The sequence below is a fragment of the Dermochelys coriacea genome, chromosome 3, assembly GCF_009764565.3.
Source record: "Dermochelys coriacea isolate rDerCor1 chromosome 3, rDerCor1.pri.v4, whole genome shotgun sequence".
Taxonomy (NCBI): Eukaryota; Metazoa; Chordata; order Testudines; family Dermochelyidae; genus Dermochelys; species Dermochelys coriacea.
The window spans coordinates 64,991,716-65,014,003 of NC_050070.1; the positions used below are offsets into that span (position 1 = coordinate 64,991,716).

Consider the following 22,288-nt stretch of genomic DNA (forward strand, 5'->3'; position numbering starts at 1 on the left):
TAAGTAATTTCAACAGATTTATTATCAGTGTAACAGTAGCTTGTACAGGCCCCAGTAAAGACAGTCTGTGCTCAGAAGAGCTCACAATCTGAATAGATAAAACAGAAAGGAAATCTACATGTTCATTTTAAAGATGGAGAACTGAGACAAAGATTAAGTGGTTTGGCCAGAGAAATGAACTGCATCCCAATCCAGTATCTTAACAAGATCTTCCTTCTCTCTGACTCATCTTCTTCTGCTTCTTTTTCTTAAGACAAAGGAGGCTTTTAGTGAATCCTTTCACATAATGAATCAGTTAAAATGTTTTTTCCTTCCTCCCTACTAACCGTTAGAGATAGAACATATTATTCTGGTCAACTTTCATTAGCAAAGTACATGCAATGAAACTTAAAATGAATTTAATTTTTGGCAACTGTTCTACTGTTAACTTACAGGGATTTATTCTCCCATTGATGCACAAGAGATTTCCTTGCCTAACCACCACTAATGATGGAAGAATATTCCCTGAAAAACGTAACATGGGATTTAGATACTTGACAGTATTATCTGCAAAAAAAAAAAGCACCATTAGATGAATGTGTTGAAAAAGACAGAATAAAAGTATTACAATACCCACTGGTATTTGAGCATCTAACTGTGTCTTTGGAACAAATACTTTTCTAGAAGACCAGTATATTCTTGGAATGGATTAGCAAATTAATTATTTAAAACCCTAAATTCAAATCCAGAGTATTAAATAATAATATAAATTTGACAAAGCTCTTCAGTGTAGGAGCTATGTCTTCTAATGTGTTTGTACAGTACCAATATAAGGAAACCTCACCCCTGACTAACTACACTACAAATAATTAGAAGGAAAATATTAAGTTTTCTGTTGCCACACTGCTTTTCAATGTACCCTAGGCATACAATTAAAGAGAAAGGAAAAACAAACATTCTAAACCAGCACAGAAACAAGATCCTTGAGAGAAGGCAGACCAGAGCCTAGGTGCTGGAACTAGGGGTCCTGGGGGTGCAACCACCCCCCAGTCTTGAAGTGGTTTCCATTACATACAGGGTTTACAATTCGGTTCAATGACTCTCAACACTCCTGCTTATAAAAACTGTTTCAACACCTCTGGACCAGAGCAATAATTTTGGCTTCTAAACTTTAATAGGAAGAGCTATGAGGTTACAAATATAAAGGAGCAAACTAAAAATTCAATTCCATCCCTGAGGGTTTATGTGCTATAATCACAGCTCTCACCTCCAGAAGGCATCCTAGCATCCAGGTTCGGCATTGCAAGGGTTGTCTCAGTCTAGCACCCCCATTAGTTGGTTCTGGTGCTACAACAGTCTGCTGTCCATGGCCTAGCCCTCCAACCATTCCACTGCTCAGCCCACTCCCCTTCCTAGAGGTTACCCAAAAAGTCCAAAAAATAGTAAACAAGATCTAATGGCCTTCAATCCCAGTCTCTATCAGGTCTTTGCTTCTTTTATTCTTGACATCCACGATTCCCCTCTTGGTCCGGGGAAGAGCTAGGAGAATCCAGGCCTGCAATTTCACAAGATCTGCAGATTCTGTGGCCTTCACCTTGACTTTGTGGTTCATCATGGCTTCTCCTGAGGCCAGGTATGGAAGCGTTTCCTAAAAGCCAGCCTCAGGTTCTTCTCTGCAGCAGTAGGATTGTAATTTCTACCAGTTTTCTCTGCCCCTTGCCTTAATATAGCCAGTCTCTCTCTCCTCTCAACAGGAGTTTCCCCTTATCCCTTTTTCTGGGACTGGGGCTGTGGCTTGGCCCTCTTTGCCTTAAGCCTGGTCTACACTTAAAAATTAGATCCATCTAGCTACGTCATTCAAGGTTGTAAAAAATTTGCACCCTGAGCACCATAGTTAGTCAACCTAAGTCCCACAATAGATGTGGATATGTCAAAGGTAAAACCCTTCTGTCATCCTAGCTACTGCCTCTCAGAGTGATATAAACTGCAACAATGGAAAACCCCTTTCCGTTGATGCACAAAGTGTCTACACTATTGCGCTACAGCCGCAGCAATATAGCTGTGCCACTTGAACATCTGTAGTGTAGACCTGGCCTTAGAATAATCTCTTTTTCCATCTTTCAAGCAGGAGTTTCCCTATAAACTCCTGCTCCAGAAAGAGGAGCGTCTCTCAGGCCATCTACCTTAGGTTAATCAGCTGCAAGGCTTTTGCCCGCTCCCTTCAGCTAAACACCCTTCCCATCTAGACTTCCAATCTCAAAGATTCATCAGGCCAGCCTTCTCCTGTCAGTGTCTGCCCTGCTATGAGGAAGGAGGCAGTTTTATGCTGTTCCACTTTCTCCCAACTCCTTCCCAATTCGTAGGGTGAGAGGGGAGGCTTGCCCCAACCTCTGTGCAAGGCTCCTGACACTGGGCCCTTAAACATACAGGAACAGGATTCCCTCTCCAAGCACTATTCAGTCCTGAAGCTGCTTTCTCACTATCCCTATCTTCCTATAGGATCTTTCAAACCCTCCAACAGCCATGACAGGTGGTGGGATGGGCTGACAACTAGGCACCATTGCTGTTGATGGCAGACTACCCCATCACACATGTATAAATGTTTTTGCTTAGGCAGGGTTTCCGTATAAGGTAACTCGAAAGCATGTAGTGAATGGAATGGATAAGCATAAAGTCACTCAAAGTAGTGGAAAGAGGAGGGGTACTTTGTTTTTGATTTTGTTACTTTTCTTGCAAAGTATCCTGTACAGATTTCAATAGGATCATAACTGGGCTCCAAGATTGCCTCTAAAAACAGCCCAAGAACTAAAATGGGAAGAGAAGAGAAACACATTTCTAGGCTCTGTATTCTAGTAAAATTAAAAAATTCCTCTTATGAAGGTACTACACTGGCAAGTGAACTTTTTTCTCACTTTTATATATATTTATTTAAGTAGACAGCCCTCCCAACCACCAGCAAATCTCATTCAAAAGTCTCCTTCTATTATGTATTCCATATGATTTATTTTCAGACTATGGCCTCAATGGCTACTTTATTCAGATCAGCAGAAACCAAAAACAATGCTGAGCAAATAAAAATATACTACTGTTTAACTCGGACGTCCCAATGCTGTTCATCTCCGTATTCATTGAGTTCTACCGCAGTATACTCTTTCAAGTCAACTTTTTAAGAAAAACCGTAAGTGAACCACTAATGTCTAATTTAGATGAGTTTGTGCACTGTGCTTAAACACAAAAGCTGTAGATCTTTTATTCCCAATTATTCTTAATTTTAAACAACCTGAGTAGAAAAGTAAGAAGAGATTGTCTTTTTTCCCCTCTTCATTTTATTTTAAGAACATTTGTGCCAAACTGTTTTTAAAAGCAAAAGCAAAAAAACAAAACAAATGTCATGCAAAGAAGTTTGAGTACAACTTGTTCAGGGGACATTTTCTTCATCTTATCTGCAAATCACTAAAGAAAACAGTTGGGGATGACTGATTCCCGGGTACATAGTAGACCATGACTGCATACAATAAATCCTACAGCCAATTACCAGGACACAGTTACCTGCTTTTACAGTGCTATATAAGTGCAAATTATCATTAACCTGTCAGATGCAAGTAAAATACTAGTCAACTTAGAACAAAATCACAGGTCTCCAGACACACTTGAATGACTGGGAGTACTAATATTATAACAAGTAACTCTTATGTAGTGCTTATCATCAGTAGATGTGAAAGCATTAGCTAAGTCGTTGCAGTTTGTTTCCCATATTTATATATAGCCAGTTTTCATGCCTGTCCTGGAAGCTCCAAGTAGGGAAATGTAGCAAAAAATGACTGGATGGGGAACACATCACAGTGCCCCTAAAAGGCTCAGACAGCACCACCTTTGAACAGCTGAGCCGGAGAAGTTCCTTAGCCACACGTTCCAAGGTTCAGGACTACAGAGTCAAACAACCGGTGTGTAATTTACTGCTCTGGAGAACACTTTGGGATACCACATACATGAAAAGGGCTACAGCATATGAGAACAATCCTGGTCTACATCATGCAACAGTTCTTTTGCACCAGTGAGAGATGTGAAGTATGAGACTGAAACAAAGAGTATTTTAGAATTCCTGGTTTACAGACTGAGGAAAATAGACATGTTTTTCTTTTGTCTGTTAAAAATATTTTAACTGGAGCATTAAGCACAGAAGATGACATAAAGCAGAGGGAATCTGAAGTCTTCAGACAAGAAAAAGACAAGCAATAAAGTCATAGTAATATCCCCTGAAAATCTGAGTAAGGAGAGATGTTGAGAAGGTAGTTAGGTTTATATGTTTTGTTTTTCTGCATGGATTCTGAAGGGCAATTAGTCACATGCTCACATAAGCCAAGTTCTTCTGATTTCAACTCATGCTAAGAGGAGAAAAATGATAGTAAAAAGGTAACATTCCTAAGTACTGAGCAGCTCAAAAAAAAAAAATAAATAAATACAGGGAGATCTTCAGAAACCAGACCCATAAACGGACTGTGCTATTTAAAGTTACTGACATCACACATTTTTTAAAAAAAACTAAACCAAATGTTCTAATATGGAAGATAAATTGGAACAATTGTTACTGTTGTCACCCCTCATCTTCTTTCTGTGCTTGATATTTCTGACAGGTGAGTCAGAGTGTGCTTTCCAAGATCTCAGTCATGCCTATTCGGTAGCCACTGAGGGTACATCAACACAGAAAAACAAAACAAAACAAAAACCCTATGACAGCAAGTCTCGGAGCCAGGGAAAACTAATTTTGGTCCGCACTATGGGACCAAAAATAGTAGTGTACATGTTTGGGCTTGGGCTGGAACCCGGGCTCTGAGATCCTCACCGGGTTTCGGCACTCCAGCTCCAGCCTGAATGTCTACACTGCTATTTTTAGCCCCGCAATGCAAGCCCGAGTCAGTTAACCCCAGCTGTCAGACTTGCTGCCACAAGGGGTTGTGTTTTGTTGGGCTGTGTAGATGTACCCTGAATAACCCCAAAGATAAATGCTAATTAATCTTTGGAAATAGACTTTATACCCAATCCACTAGAGAAAGAGAGACACTTGTACATACTTCTGGCAGTAAGGCCTCAAATAAAGTTCTGTGATGGAGCCTTTGACAGAAAAGAACCTCCCTCTTTTCTAAACTCTGACATTTCTCTTTGCCTCCGCATCCCTAAATGATGTACATTCTTGATTTTGTAAGCAATCCACAATAGGATTTGGATATCAATGTATCCAAACTGCAAGTGATTAAGTATATATGGCTGTTATCTATGCATTAAGCCAAGGTAGATAAATCTTCTCTTTGATACAGAATAAAAAATGAAAATCTGCTGAAAATGAAAATATCTACTACTTCAAGTTTTCAAGTCATTGATATATAATTTCTTCTGTTTTGAGAAATTGCACTGATTCCAGCAGTATTCCTCATTTGAAGTTTAAGCAGTATACATGAGACTACTATAACAGAGATTTAGGGCCACTAAGTAGCGTCTATATCACACACAGCAATATGTTTTCCAATACCTTCTGCATTAATAATTTTAATCATCATCACATCACTCTGTAGGAAAACAATTTCTCCTCCACAAATAAGCACTGCTCAAAGTATCTGAGCATTCTTTCTATGAATTAGGTGGAAGAGTATGTTCAAAATATTCAGTATTTGAATTGTTTTTATGTATATTTGGGAATGCAGTCTCTATACAATTAGCAGAAATACCATGATGTATATCACAAATTCTCACAAGTTTTTGAGAGGTTCATATTATAAAATATGAGAGGTTTCTTTTATAAAATATGATCACAAGATATGATATTTTCTGGTAAGTTTTATAATACCTATTTAATCAACCACTTTTTTTCCCTCAAGAGTTTAAGGGAAAAACAAACCAATCCAAACCACTATTCATACATGCTTTCTGCTCTACCATCATAGAGCCAATAGATGAAATACGAATTACCCAACAAATCCTATTCCGTCAGCTGTGCAAACACCGAAGTAATTGGTGAATGTAATATTCTAGCAACTTTATCCGCCACCAGTTACAGGCTTAAATATAAAATGTTATTAAAAGCGTGATTGCAGCCTTAACTAAATATTACTCTGGCAGTGTTTTTCTTCCATAATTGACACTTCAGAGCCTGAAGAAGTCAAATGTTTTCTTTATGCAAACTCTAGTAGACTTGGACATATCCAAGAAAAAACAAGTATACAGCATTCTGTTTGAACTTAAAAAAAAAAAAAAAGAATCTTACCATTAGATTCAAAGCAAGTTACATTTACACACACACACACACACACAACTTGTAAAATTATATTTGAAAAACACTTAATTGTAAAACTCTTTCACATTACTAAATAATCTACTCCTAATTTACTATTTAGCAAGAATATGGAGTGGTATCCTTACACATTTATATTTTTATATATGTTGCTCATGCATATTTAGGCCATCAGCATGCTTGTTTACTGTAACTATTGCAGGAAAAGCATGTGGAATTGAGGATCTCTTGGCTTAAAAATAGAGGACTTTAACAGACCATACGCATAACAAGGCATCGTTTCAGCGCAAAGGGTTAACACTGAAGCTGCAACAGATGGATGAAAATTTCAAAGTTGAAATTGCACAGAGGGGGTAGGATTGCCACCAGGTAAGGACAGGCAGAAGTATCACCACTGCCATCCAACAGGCATTCTCCCCAGGGGAGAGCAGCTTTAAATTCTGGGCAGGACACCACAGGAGTCGTACAGGTGGAGGATACCAAAGAGATGTGCTGAACTGACATATGTTGTGTTTGCCCTGACCCTGCCCTGGTCAGCTTTTCACACTTTATGAGCTGTACTAGCTAGTTCCAGGCCCCCAAATGTCGCAGCAGTTTGTGGGCATCTTGTGCCAGTGTGTTTGTCTAGCTTCAGGTAGACTTTCCATTTCTTGGAACTCACATCCTGGGTCCTTCCAGCTTCTGCTGGTGGAAGTCAGGGAGAGAATCAGGCTCTGTGTGTGTGTGTGTGTGTGTGTGTGTGTGTGTGTGTGTGTGTGTGTGTGTGTGTGTGTGTGTGTGTGTGTGTGTGTGTGTGTGTGTGTGTGTGTGTGTGTGTGTGTGTGTGTGTGTGTGTGTGTGTGTGTGTGTGTGTACACAATTAGTTAACATGAAAAAAGAACCATGAAAAATAGAGCATATTATGCTTCATCAGGGCAAAACAATTAGCTACCTATATTGTAATACTAATGTAGGTCAATTAATAATGCAATTCTGGCCCCTACATTTTCAAAGTGGGGTGCAGGAATTTAGTCATCGGATTCTCATTGGCTTAACACAGGAATGGGGAACCTACAGCTTGTGGGCCAGATCTGGGCCGCTGCTTCATTTCATCCGGCCCGCAGCAAGTCTCCACGCTGCCAGGCCTCGGCGCTCACCCTGGCAGGGCTGGAGCCGCAAGCAAACATCCTCCCGGACTGTGCACCCCAATCCCCTGCCCCAGCCCTGAGCCTGCTCCCGCACTCCAAACCCCTTGGCCCAAGCCCAGAGTTACCTCCTGCTACCCCAAACCCCTCATCCCTAGCCCCACCCCAGAGCCCACACCCCCAGCTGGAGCCCTCACCCCCTCCCGCACCCCAACCCCCTGCACCAGCCCAGAGCCCCCTCCCATATCCTGAACCCCTCATTTCTAACCCCACCCCAGAGCCTCAGGGAAGACCCAAGCCTCCACCTCCCCTCACATTGCGTGGCTGTGTGTGGCCAGCAACTGATTTTTTCTGTGGGCCAGTGGCCCGATAGAAAAAAGATTCCCCAGCCCAGGTCTAAAGTGTACCTAGAAGGCTCATTAGAGAAACACTGTTGTTATGGACTGTGAACCCAAACAAAGAACAGAACTTAATAAAAGAAGAGTTGATACTTACTCCTTATTCCTGTTTTTAATGCAGGGATGATAAAGAACTTTGACCGCATTCCATGTGCCTGAAGACCTTGAATCAGGCCTCAAATTATCTTCAAAAAATGTAAAAACAATGCTGGATGCTGAATTTCCCATAGATTCCACCAATAAAGTGTCAGAATTTAAAAGCCACATCTGTGGATAGAAAATAGTTTATTTATAGAATACACCAGCAGCTAGAACTTGTTCTGTTACTCCGGATTTAAATCTGACCTGCTATGAGTAGGTGACATTAGACCACATAAATCATGAAGCCTGATGTTTACTAGAGCATGACAATTTAAAACTATATTCTAACAAATCTTTAATGGATGTGAATTAACATGTTATGTTAAATAATATTAAGTGTTCAAAGTGCTGTAAGCTCCAGTGGAGATAAATCAAGGGTTGTTTAAACGATGCAGAATTTCTTGTGATCAGTGTTAGGAGCAACAGAACTGTGAATCTGCATTTCCTTTGTGGCAGTAGCATGTTCCCTTTGCTAGAAAAAGAACAGCCAGCGAAACATTATTGCTCCAGTAACTAATGGGTGATTTTTCTAATTTTATATTTCAGTGATGTGTCAAGCAAATGGTGTTGAAACAGTCAAGTCATGAAGATAGGACAGCAGTTGAGAGATTTCCCACTGGAAAAGCCAAGGAACGAGAGAAAGCGAGAGGATTTAAAACAGATTGGATAGAGCTAAAACAAACAGAGAGGGAATGCGTAGCACATTAGAGTTTACTAACGATGAGACAGGCTTAATTAACAAGAGTGGCAAAGGCTCTAGCCAACACTTGTTTGGAAAATAAAACTAATAAAAAGAGCTGATAATGGGAATTAGGTTTCTCCATACTAATTGCTGGCACAACAGTGCTGGAAGTCTATATTAAAGGAAAATTTTGAGAAGTCTCAATTCTTTTCACTGTATTATTATTATTAATAATAATCCAATCACTGAATGTTTGTGTTGTGTTACTTTAAGACCCCAAACAAGATAAGGCACTGTTGTGCTAGGAACTGTACAAAACCATTCCTGTCTCTCCCCTTTTCTTCATCTATTCATTTGGCTGTGGCAGTAGAGAGACATGAGTTGCCAAAATGGAATTAACTTTCACAAGTGAGCTAACAGAATTTTTTCGTTCTCTTTGAGCATATTATTTCAGTTTGCTTTGTATGTCACTCATTAAACGTATTACTTTGTACTGTCCCAATTCCAATTGTTTTTCCCCAAAGACCTAGTTGTTCTTTGAATTGGCAGGCAAGTTTAATAGGATTCTTTTCTTAGCTACTTTTAGCATTCACTTTGATGTATCTTTGGACTCTTATACACAGTATCTAGTGTACTTATAAAAGTAGGAATTAAGTGCTGCTATTGGTTAGTTCATGCTAGCCTTTTGCTTTTGGAGACCTGGGTGACCTTCGATTAAGACAAGTTAAATTAAGTTTGGTGATAGACTTATTGCAGCCCTGCTAACAGGTTTGTTCACATCAGATAACACTTACTATTTGATATAACTGAGCACAACTATTGCAGGTTGTCAGAAACCCAGTGTTAGAAAACCATGCAAGGCTTTTGTAAAGAAGGAATGAGAGACACTCTCAAAGATGTCTGAGGAGGAGACAGGGAAAGAGGAGACATACTTTATACACTAGTTAATTGTACTGAATTTTGTTCTAGGAAGGATGTGGACAAATTGGAGAGAATCCAAAGAAGAGCAACAAAAATGATTAAAGGTCTAGAAAACGACTTATGAGGGAAGACTGAAAAAACTGGGTTTGTTTAGTCTGGAAAAGAGAAGATTAAGAGGGGACATGATAACAGTTTTCAAATACATAAAAGGTTACTACAAAGAGGGAGAAAAATTGCTTTTCTTAACCTCTGAGGATAGGACAAGAAGCAATGGGCTTAAATTGCAGCAAGGGCTGCTTAGGCCGGACATTAGGAAAAACGTCCTAACTGTTAGGTGGTTAAGCACTGGAATAAATTGCTTAGGCAGGTTGTGGAATCTCCACCTTTGGAAATTTTAAGAGCAGGTTAGACAAACACCTGTCAGGAATGGTCTAGATAATCATCCTGCTATGAGTAAAGGGGACTGTACTAGATGACCTCTTGAGGTCCCTTCCAGTTCTATGATTCTATGATAATACAAATCCCTTACTCACAAATACCAACACTCACCACATATGTTCTCCCTTCCCTTTTTAGAGTCCTTGTAGAATCTTCAGAAAATTAATCCTGGGGGAATTCTGTGCCACTGCACAAGCACAGAATTCATATCTCCTGCAGATTTTTTTTCTCAGCAGAAAATACATTCTACCAGAGATGTGCTGTAGTTATACCTTTTATCCATCAGGGGCTGTTGTGGCACCAGAATAGAGAGCAGCAGCCAGCAGCTGGCTGCATTCCTCACAGCAGGGCCAGGTTAGGAGGCCTGGGATATGGGGCAGGAGGGCGGGGAGATGGGCACACAGGGCTGCTGGGGAGGTCACAGACTGGGGTTCAGAAGGGCTAGTGGGGGGACAAACTGGGGGAGGGGCTGAATGGGAATAGGGGTGCAGGGCCACATGGGGACAGGGTACAGGGTTACATGAGGACAGGGGAAGGGGGTAGCTGAGTGGGCATGCAGGGCCACATGTGGACAGGAGTGGCTGAATGGGGGCCCAGGGACACATGGGGATGGGGACAGATGTTCCCAACTGAATGGGAGAGGTTAAGGGTCAGCCAGGGTCTGCCTGGGGGAGGCTCCCCAACAATCCCTCTCCCCCAAAATAACTTGTTTCATACTTCTCTAACCCAAACCAACAACCCTCCAGGTTCACTCCCAGGCTCCTTTCCAACAATTACTTCCTTCTCCCTCAGCTCCTCAGTTACCTCTGATTCCCCCAAGCCTTTGCACTGCTTCTGAGGGGTATGGGAAATAAGTTTTGTTAAGTTCTGTATTAATATGCCTAGCAAGGAATCTGACAACATTTTCTGAAACTTTTTTTTTATCATCTGTATTGTTACAGACATACTTGCTGACAGGCATTTTGAAATAAATTACCAAAATAATTGAAACTGGCATGATTATATTGTGTTATTTTAACAAATAAAATATGCAGAATTTTGCAAAATGTTAAAAGATTGTGCACAGGTTTTTTAATTTTTTGGCACAGAATTGCCCCAGGAGTAGAAAGTGAATAGCATCCTTCACTCTAATCTAGAGGATACACCATCAACATATGTCTACTCCTTTTACAGTTTCTTTTGCACCCTCTTTTAGAGATTACTAATCAGTTTCACTTGGCAGCTGGACCCATCTGAAAAGTGCTTCTGTTTACACATTGTAATACTGTGGGACAGAAGCCACAGATTACAACCACTTTGTCAAAGCATGTCTCATGTTAGCAAAGATCAAACAGATTTGTACTGATGTTTGAGTATGCATTATATAGCAGAAATCTGAGACTGTTGGAGGAAAGGCACTATTGGTTATGTGAGAAATTTCTGCATCTTCTAAGCCTGTCAGTTTCTGAACTTATTTATTTTCTTTCAGCATTTTCCTTTTCCCCAGCATTAATTATTTTATTTCTGACCTGGTTGTTGACCTGTATAAACAGTCCCAAATTCAGTCTCAGTGTTCTGATACTAAGCATTTATGCATGTTACTTCTGGCTAATATATCTGTAAATTTCGATCTGAGCTTTCAGCTATTTTATGGATACTACATAGATTTTTCTCTTCCCCATGCAGTATCTGGATTCCCAAATTTCCTTGAATTTAACACTTGGTAAGAAAAAAACTGCTACAACAATACTTAAAAAATAAAGTAAATTTAGAACTTATCAACAGTGTCCATTTGAGAGCCCTGGAAAGCAACATACTCTGTACTAACAGAAGGGTTACCACCTTGTGTAATAAAAACCTAAGAAAAAACAGTGTTAGCTTCCACATACAGTCCTGCTACTGTGCCACAAGCATGACACAGAGGGACCACCATCTGGGTCGGTAAGGTAAGTCAACTTCTATGCCCATTCAGTCTCACTACTCTGCTCAACATGACAGCAAGGATGCAAATTAGAGTCAATTACGATGGTGATTTGTATAACAAAAAGACATTTATCCTGTAGGAATTGGATTGACACATTTCACATAGACCGATGGACTTAGATATGAAAGAAATAGGTGCCTCAGAAATATGTAACATAAAGAGAAGTGTTACAAGAACTTTCAGTGACTCTTAGACTGTGTGATGCTGTATAGAATATGTAAGACACTTTATGATATTGATACCAAAATTATAAAATTGTAATGAGTCTTACCAGATATGTAGGGCCCTGCCAAATTCACAGTCCATTTTGGTCAATTTCATGGTCTTGGGATTTTAAAAATTGTAAATTTTATGATTTCAGCTATTTAAATCTGAAATTTCATGGTGTTGTAATTGTAGGGATCTTGACCCAAAAAGGAGTTGGCGGGGGTGGGGGAGGAGGTCCACAAGGCTATTGTAATGGGGACTGTAGTACTGCTACCCTTACTTCTGTGCTGGTGCTGGAGGGGTGCTGCCTTCAGAGCTGGGCGTCTGACCAACAGCCGCTGCTCTTCAGCCACCTAGTTCTGAAGGCAGCACAGAAGTAAGGGCAGCAATATAGCAGACCCCCCCCCCCCCCCCGCAACTCCTTATTGGGTCAGGACCCCCAATTTGAAATAACACTGGTCTCCCCCGTGAAATCTGTATAGTATAGGGTAAAAGCACACAGAAGACCAGCTTTCACAGTCCGTGACGCATTTTTCACAGCCTTGAATTTAGTAGGGCCCTACAGATATGCCATGGAAGGTTTCAGTGGAAAAGTTATAATTCATTAAATATGATAATCACGTTTATATGTAAGTATCATCCTTGTATTGTGAGTAATAAACATGTATGGTATATTTGCATTTCAAACTTGTGTTGTGCTTCTGGGTGACACCTGCCCCCCATCCCCTTCCAAATAGATTGGCATCAGCACTATCCAGCCTGCTTGATCGCCTATCAAAGGCGATCATAAAAACAATTAACCCATTGAGAGAAGGCAGGGGTTACACCCATGAGTCAGCAGGACATGTAGGGACATGCCGGTGGACAAGGGGCTCTGCTTTTCCATGCCCATGTGCTGTACGTTGTGTGGGACAAAGGACGTCCAAGCCACATAGCAAAGGATATAAAAAGGCAGCTGCATCTTCTCCATTTTGTTTTCAATCCTGCTTCCTACCTCTGGAGTAACTTTTCTACAAACTGAAGCTCTGAACAAAGGACTGAATGGCCCATCCAAGCTGTGGATATGTTCCAGAGGGACTTTCCAGCCAGCAAACTCACCAATACTGCCAATACCGAACCTGAAATCTGGACTTTGAAGTCTTATGTATGTATCTGACTATTTAGGGTTTTGTTATCCCAAAATGTATTCATAACCTTTACTCGTGTGTGATATTTATTTGCCAATTCAGTCCCAGACAGTGAAACTTTAAATGCTTGGGGGGCTCCACTATCACTGCTTTAAAATCAAACCTTGCTGAGCCAGCGTTTTATGCTTACTTAGAATCTGTCTTTGTTAATGCCTGTAATGCTGTTAATTGGCAATTTGTTCTTATTTGTAACCACTTTGCAATGCAGCACCATTTTGTACACAAAATTCTTTTGTGCAAACAAATTGCAAAAAAATCTGTTGGACCTCTCCTAGTGATTAAAGCCCACTCACCCCCCCAAAAACCGATTACTTGAAGTTGAGATATCTCACATCCACCAAAACCTTAAATGTTCAATATTTTCTTGGTGTAGACAGCAGTGTGGCATATCTATGGTACTCTTCCTAAAAACAAATGTTTTTTTAAAAAAAAGTTTCTGCATTTAAACTAATTGTGCCAATTAATGGGGAAAATATTGTTACCCAGTGATTTCTTGTCTAGGACTGAACTCTTCCCCAATGTGAGGAACTGACTCCTTCCTGCAAATACCAAAGACCATTTAGACTTCTCCACAAGGCTCCAAAGTCTGACTACGTGTCTTACATGAGAGAAACGCTTATAAAACTATATTGAAACATTTAATTCTTATTGCTCAATAAATGTAAATTCGGAATAGCAACGTCTTATTCAGTTGTGTTAATTAGGTAAATGGACCTTGGTTGGGTGTAGTAGAAAAAGAGGCTGGTCCTAGAAAGACAATTAGGTAAACAAGTATCCTTTGGATCCTCATCTTACCCACAATCCAAGATATTTGGTACACAGTGAGCAAGAAGCGAAAATCAGTAGGGAAGGAGAGAGAAGCAGAACAGAACCTGTTTGGCTGAGGATACAATTTCATGAGTCCAAAAAACTTAAATCTCTAGCACTATGACAAATTAAAGTAGGTAACGAAAATATGCCTGGTTAGCCTGATCATACCAGGACTTGATTCAGTGTACAAGTATTTATATGGGAACAAATATTTAATAATGGGCTCTTCAATCTAGCAGAGAAAGGTATAATAAGATCCAATGTCTGGAAGTTGAAGTTAGACAAATTCAGACTGGAAATAAGTTGTGAATTTTTAACAGTGAGATTAATTAACCATTGGAACAATATACCAACAATCGTGGTGGATTCTCCATCAGTGACCATTTTAAAATCAAGATTGGATGTGTTTCTAAAAGATCTGCTCTAGGAATAATTTTGGGTAAGTTCTATGGCCTGCATCATTCAGGAGATCAGACTAGACGATCCCAACTACCCCTTCTATAATCTATGATCCACACATTCCACAAGCGCACAAAATCAGCAGGGGCAAGGAATTGAGTTCCTCGTCCTCTATTATGCAAACATTTCTGAAATACAAGAATGCATCACTTAGGGAGCCCAGATCCTCTCTTTCTGAAAAAGGGGGTAAAAGAATGCCATATTTCTTGCCAATATACCATCAGCTATTTAAAGACATGGGAGAGTATCCTGGACTTTCTGCCTTTTGAAGTGGTTTTAGGCCAATTTTTGGGCTCAGCCCTGGAGAATCCCCACTTGGTGAAGTTGGTTCGGCCCAAGTTGAGTCCCAAGTGTTGAAGAGAACTGAATAGCTCTTGTAAAGATGTCACCAGAGAAGTCTTGATTAGCATTGGAGGATGTAGAGATCTCAAAGCACTACTTATTTCCCTGAGAATCTAAGAGTTCACGGACTGAACAGCTGTGGCAGACCTCCCCACCTGTGGCTTTTAAGAGGGCCTCCTCATAATGGGAGCACCTCCTGGCTTTCTCTCTTCTATTAGTGTGGCCTGCTGCACTATAATGGGGATAAGGTGAGTGGAGATAAGATGGTCAGCGACTGGTTCTGTTCAGGGGTCACAGCCCCATAAATTTTGGGCCCCTCTGGGGAAAAGAAATGGAGGGAAATGATTCTGGCAGTGCTAGTTGAATTAAGAGTTAAAAGATAGGATGGCAGAGGATAAGGCAGAACACTGAACTGCTACTCTGATCTTCCAGAGACAGGATTAATTGGGATAAGGACAGAAGGGATGTGCCCACACCCCAGAGGTCCCTGGACAAGTCTGAGCTATTTCCAACATTTCCAGGAAGAGGGGTGCAGCCCAAGTGTATCAGATATAAGACTCCAGAATATTTTTTAATTTCCTCAGTCATAAAAATATTGTAAACAGACAAGACTACATACTTCTATGTAAACAGCATAGCTGTGTACAGTACTTTGGACTAACTGCTTGAGACTTCAATGAGCTTTAAGTCTAAAAAATTCAAGTGGGTTCTTAACTTCCATTGCAAACTAAAAACTAAACTAAAAAGAAAAAACAGAGTCAAAGGCAGGCAGGCAGGCAGAACTGATAATTTTGAATGATCAATTCCTTTTTCTCATTTCCCTTACACACATAAGTAAGCACATAATAACCAATGAATAAATGTCAGGAGTTCACACTCATGAATATATTTCTCTACAATTATAAGAAAATGCCATACCAAGATGTAGACTTTTCCATCATGTCCTTGTATTCTGAATCTAAATGTGCTTCTGGCAGAGGACAGTTCCACGAGACACTGAGCTATAATGCTCTGTACAAACTGAGACCTGTTTTAAAATAAATCAATCAATCAGTCTTCACAGAATGTTTTCATAGTAACTATATTTTACAAAAACTAGCCATTGATACCCAGGGAGCCCCAAGTAAACTTTAAATATATAGCATCTAGGTTTCTCCATGCTGTCAATTCCACTACAGTGTGGCATGGAAATAATGCCCCTAGACTTAAGTCATTACTGTATGGAGATAGAGCTTCTCTCTCTTCACCTCCATCTCTGTCTTCCTGTAACAAGAATTGGAGTATTTTCCCTTTTCTGCATAATAAAAATTGCCATACTTGAGTAGACTAATGATCCATATGGTCAAATGTCCTGTATCTGAACAGTCCAATGCCAAATGCTGCAGATAAAGGCATAAAACCCCAATACTGCAATTTATGCACTATGTGTACATACAACATACAAGTAAATAATGATGTACATATTTGAAATAGCTTTAAAGTTTGCAGAATGGAACAGTAACTCTCTTCACAGCAGGCTATATTTTATGGTAACCTCAACATAAACTGGATTGTCTGAAAATAAAAATGAAAAAAAAAAATGGAAACTACAAGTATTAGCTGAAATTAAAGGCTACACAGACAGGACAGAAAAAGTGTGATTTAGATTGTCAGATACCATCTTGTAATTAGCAATTATATGAAAGCATAGCATAAATTTAGCAAAGTAACAAAGTTTGTTTGACTTTCGGTGACTAAATATGCAATGTAAAAAAGTTAAGGTTCCAACTACAAAGTTATTTTGGCTTTCCGTAATGCCATCTGTACTTTATGGTATACAGTTTACAACAAAAAGAGTAATATATAAAGCTATGCCTTTAATGAGAAAAGAGTTCACAAGATACAGCAGGTATACTATATGGCTGAGTTAAGAGTGTGTTTGCATTTCCTAACTTTGTTATTTTAATAGTGCATAATATTTAATTAAATACCAAAAAAGTAACTATCCAAAAAGTTTAATCTTTACCACTCAACAACATTGTTACAATAGCCAAACTGGACACATTATCTGATTTCTATACCTTGGTATCATGTCAAAATGTTTTCCAGATGGCTGAATAATCATCTCAGTGATGTAATATTTTGTAGTCCCTAAAAATCAGACAAAAGGAAATTTTTAAAACTCAATGAAACAGTACACTTATTTTCTACAGTAATACACTGCATCACCACAATCACTAAACTCTAGATCAGCATCCAATTAAACGGTGGAAGAGATGTCCAAATTCTTGTTTTGACATGTAGGAGGAGGAGCTGGGTAACTGGCAAAGAAATCAGATATGGCCAGAAGGAAATATCTCTTTAGCTCTTTTTGGAGCTAATCACAAGATCAATATTTTGCCATCTGTATCATTCCCTACTTCACATCAAGCAGAACTATTTCGCCTTCTACCCCATATAAATTCAGAGTAGGCAGGAGCCAAAACCCCTGTAGCGATCATTTTAAAAATATGTAATGTATTTAAATGTTTGCTGATACCAATTAAAAACTCTTGTCCATTATTTATTATTGCTGCGCAAACCTTGAACAAGAAATGAAAAAAACTTAATGAACTGAAATCAGTGCAACTTATGCCGTACTTCAGTATCCTCTACCAGCCAATGATTTCCCAGTGAACAACAAACACAGGGCTTTAACAAGAGTAAACTCAGGGGACTAATTCTCTTTTCTGCAAAAAGAATGGAAACAATTCTTCTCTATAACAAAGTTAGGTTTCCTCAGGACATTGGCCCTTTCTGTATTGATACGTACAGGACCCACACCTGAAGTGCAGACATTTAAAAAAAAAAAAAAGGTCAGAAGAGGAATTGCTTCAGCTTTGCAGACATAGCTGCTTCCATCGAGGTCATCTTTTTCTTTTAAAATATTTTTGTAGGTATAAAAGAAAAATATTGTATTTATAATATAAACACAGATTGTATTTTACAAGGTATTTATAGGTTGTTACATAAGTGCAATTATTAAGTACCCAATTCCATAAACATAAACAAAGATAATGTTTTAAATGAGGAGATAGAAAAACCTTTTTCTCCCCACAGTTGCATCATATACACTTTTGTACACAAGCAGCTAGTACAATATGGCTAGTTCCCAGTACAAAAACAACAAGTACACAAACTGTAGCATTGCTATATGTCTGCGAGCAGATATTGCAGATCTGGGGTTTCTTGCAGGTAGATGCATGGATATCTGGAGCAGAGTTATTCTGCATGATTATCAGTGTCCCAGTTCAGTGCCTTTATTTGTCCTTGAATGCTAGGGACTAAAACCTAAAGACTTCTGTCTTGTTTTAGGACACTGGGATTTGAGCAGAAGTTTGTTTCTTCTATTGTCTGGAGCAACAAATCACAATTTTGGGATTCTCTTTCATGAGAACTAATCTGGCAATACACTTCCTTGTGGCTATTAATAGTCTGAATTAGCATCATTATTTATTATGAAGGTTTGAGGAGAGTCCCTTAGAACCTTTTTGCTTATACCTTTGCTTAACCTTTTGCTTATACCAAAGTGTGTGTCAAAAGTTCCATGTAAGCTTTTATGCTTGTGGGACTAGACTATTCAGGTATACAGGCAGTCCCAGAACGAGCATGTGCACGCCTGGTGAATCATTTGCTCGTATCCTTTTTAGCAGAAATTGCGGCTGAAAAAGTTCATGTTGTTGGCAAATACAGAGATGTAGAAGTAGTACATGACTTGTCTATTTCAGCATCTTTCAGCACTGCTTAGAGTTTAGCGACTAGCACTGTAGATCTGACCACCTGAGCCTATGCACTGTATCTTTAAAGTTAGACACTGGTAGCTGTATGTCTGCTCAGGCAGCTGGTGTGGAGACAGTAGTAAAAAGAGATAAAAATTCATATTTCTAAAATCAAATTTTTGGAAGTTGTATGGTTATGCTATTTGTTCAAAGGATTTCAGGTCTGAGAATGACGTAAGTTGATCTAAGGAAGTCAGTTTATTCTCTAGCCACCAACTGATTTTTTCATAGAAAAGGTAAAGGGAAAAGTCTGGGATTTTTGGCATATATATTAGATGAGCCCCTCCCAATCATTTCCCCATGCACTGAAGCACAAGAAGCGCCAGAGCAGCAGCACTCCGTGATGCACTAGTTTGGCTAGAAATTCCTGTGCAGGGTCTTCAGATCATAGCTAGCCCTTTTCTGCAGCAGAAACAGGGTCAGAGCCTCTGTCTGTCTGCATCTGTCATTTCTTGTCTCAGACTGAAGTTCTTTGGGGTACGGACCATCGTTTGTTCTGTGTTTGTACAGCACCTAACACTGGGGACCCGGTTCGCTACCAGGCTCCTGGCACTCTGAACAACAAACAACACTTATTTATGGCTCTGTTCCCTACATTCCCCCCGACTGCGGCCTCAGAGATGGGGAGGCTTTCTCTGGGCCAGCAGTGAGCACTCAGCCTCCTTGTGGGCTTAAGAAGGGCATGGTTTCCGATTGGTTAGACAGAAGGATTCGATATAAGCCTATCGGCTCCTGCACACACCTGGAAAGCACTTATAAACCCTTGCCCTTGCTCTGGGGCACCATTCTGCTCTAAGAAGAAAAGCTTCCCCTTCCCTGACCCAGGATTAGAGCAGGACCAGGTGTTGAGCCTTGATCTGGGCATCATGCTAGTCACCTTTTTGGGGCAGGGAAGGAATTTTCTCTCACTGTCAGACTGGCCTGGGCAGTGTGGGTTTTTAAATCTTCCTCTTAGAAGCCCCAGGATCTAGAAGGTAAGTGAGGTTATAAAATTCATTTTGTCAAAACTTGGCAGGTGTCCATTACAGGTATTCAGTCAGTAGGATGTCTGGTTCCCTGATGAACCAGAACTGGAAGCAGATTAGAAGGCATCTCCTAAAGAAGGCAGGTAACAGGGCTGGGGCTTCCAATGTCTTGCACAGTGAGGAGATAACCACCTCTTCCCCAACCCTTTAACTCTTGTACGGGGGGAGGGGGGGCTGGGGGGTCCAAGCAATTGTGCTGGGACCAATAGGGTGAAGGGCTGACGGTAGTCCTCCAGGAGGTGGAATGGAGGAGAGCTGAAGTAGCTCTTCACCAGGATTACAAAGGATGGATGATCTCCACTGGCCAAATAGTTATTGTCAAATAGTTCCCAGATGTGTTACTTAATAAAAGCTGTGGCCTAGTTAAACCACATTTCTAGTTAAACCACATTCTAGTCTTTCTTTCAGTGTTGACTGGGATTTGCAATCCAATTAACTGAGACTTAAAATAGTTTTTAACCAATGTTGTTATCCATGTTGTCATGGGTGCCAATCAAATGACAATATGACCTAAAACAGAGCCTCATCACAGAATCAGTGTGATGCAGTAGCACATTTAGCATAGATAGGTCTCAAATACAGAGCCTACTTATTCTACATTTAGTGCAGCACTGACATCTTTCCTTTTTACATTTGTCAGTCCCGTTGTAGGAAACGAAAAGCTTAGTGAAAATAATAAATAACCAGTCTGCAAAACGCTTCCCAGGACACCAGGAGATCAGCCCAACAATTTAGAAAGTAAAATTTTAAAGTAAATGTCAAGCACAAAAACTGAAAGCAGAGGAAAGTTTTATTTTACATTTACCCAAGGTGGTTGCCACCGGATTTTTACTAGTAGTGAGAGAAATTTGATTGAACAAAAACAGAAGACTCAGAAAGCAACTAAAGCTGCCACGCATTTAGGACAAATATATTTTACAAGGTATAAGAGAGCGTGTAGATTGCACTAGTTTAAACTTCTAGTTAAAACTAGTGCCCCTGCACTGAAAGTGAGCAGTTATGCCCTCACTCCGCAGAGTGCAGCAGTGGAAAGGTTTAATACATACACTGAAAGTAGGAAAAATTTAAAATTAAAAAGAAACAATAGGTAAGGATTAAAAACCAAAGTAACAAAAACAGCGGCAGTTAATGTAACAAAAATCAGAACTAACTATGTCTAGGTAATGCCTATCTATCTATCTATAAAAATGAACATTTATAATTATTTAATGGAACTGACAGCCTTCACCTTGACCACACTGCTTATATGACAAGTCCTTTTTCCCACCCTTTTATCTGTCTTTGTCTGTATAGATTTTTAAGCTCTTTGGGACTGAGGGACCTTATCTTCCTATAGATCTGTACAGCATCTTGCACATTTTATATTCTTTATAAAATATAATGTAATATAAATAAATAATACATACCATTTCCAGGCAATAAACTCAAATATTTATATATAAAATTACAGATCTATAGATATACATACCAGTATTAACACAGTCTGGACACAGACATTATGTACTCCTATTTTACAATATGTTTTTGCAAACATACTCCTCTGTACATTAAAATATTGTCTACAGGACAATTAACTTGAACATTTAGTCTATATTTTTAAATACACTAAGATCAAATACCACAGTACTTCAATGTTAATTTCTTATAGATTGATCAATTAAGGTGACTAATAAATTTCAAATGAATCAACTTCACAAAGTTTTTGTCAACTTTTGAGCTATGAGACTTTATAGCCTTCTCTTCTGTATTAGTTATAGTTGATAGGAAGTAGATTTTTCTTCAAAGAAATTAACGTTTGCACATGATTGATAAAAAGTTTATTCTACCATATTTTGTTTAGAGGGACTATTTACGAAAGACAAAGACTGTATACTTGAGCTTATATTAGTTATGTAGTTCAGACCTAATCTATACACTAAACAAAATTTACTAAGGTACACAAAGTATACATTCCACGATTAATTGCAAATGTGTCCATGATACTCTATGTACACATCTTTTTGAAACTAAATATAAATACTTGTGTTCATATTTAAATCTCTAACGATTATTTCAGCTCAGAGTTGTTCATATCACAACTCTGGGTCTCTGCTACAAATCCACTTTATAACAGAGGAAGCAGCATGGTTCAAACATATAAAAAGGAATACATTCATTTTGCTAAGTGTTAAAATACAGAGAACAATATGGCCAGATGCACTACATAAACAAGAATCAAAATAAATTACTGGGGCCAATAACCTCATAGTTTTGACAGTGAAAACAATCTCACCCTTTCAGAAGTGAAGACCTTCCCCACACAGGAATCAACTCAGCATCCTATTGATAAATTATTTTTCTCCAGAAGTTTTAACCTCTAGTGTTTAGTGAGTGAGCCAACAAAGTATCGTTTTGTTTGTGTAATCCATACCTGATGATACTGTCTCTCCCAGCATTGCCTGGCAGCGCTTACAAATTACTCTAGCATTTTCCTTTGATTTCTGTAGGACAAGAAAAATGTCATTTAAATGTCATTCAACTCTTCTGACA

The 22,288-nt window shown here is 39.4% G+C and overlaps 1 protein-coding gene across 8 annotated transcripts in view; it reads right to left on the minus strand.

Moving 5' to 3' along the window:
* The window catches only part of UBE3D (ubiquitin protein ligase E3D), a 113,153-nt gene that overhangs the window by 72,532 nt on the left and 18,333 nt on the right, over positions 1 to 22,288 (minus strand). For 7 of the 8 annotated variants that reach the window (XM_038397236.2, XM_043510564.1, XM_043510563.1 and 4 more), the window contains exons 5-8: positions 22,170 to 22,239; positions 16,998 to 17,067; positions 15,856 to 15,964; positions 7,885 to 8,054 (exon numbers count right to left, since the gene is read on the minus strand). In XM_038397236.2, coding sequence (XP_038253164.1) covers positions 7,885 to 8,054; positions 15,856 to 15,964; positions 16,998 to 17,067; positions 22,170 to 22,239 — 419 coding nt within the window. Of the gene's footprint in view, position 1; positions 6,950 to 7,884; positions 8,055 to 15,855; positions 15,965 to 16,997; positions 17,068 to 22,169; positions 22,240 to 22,288 lie in introns of those variants that run through there. The other variant, XM_043510565.1, reaches the window with a different exon arrangement.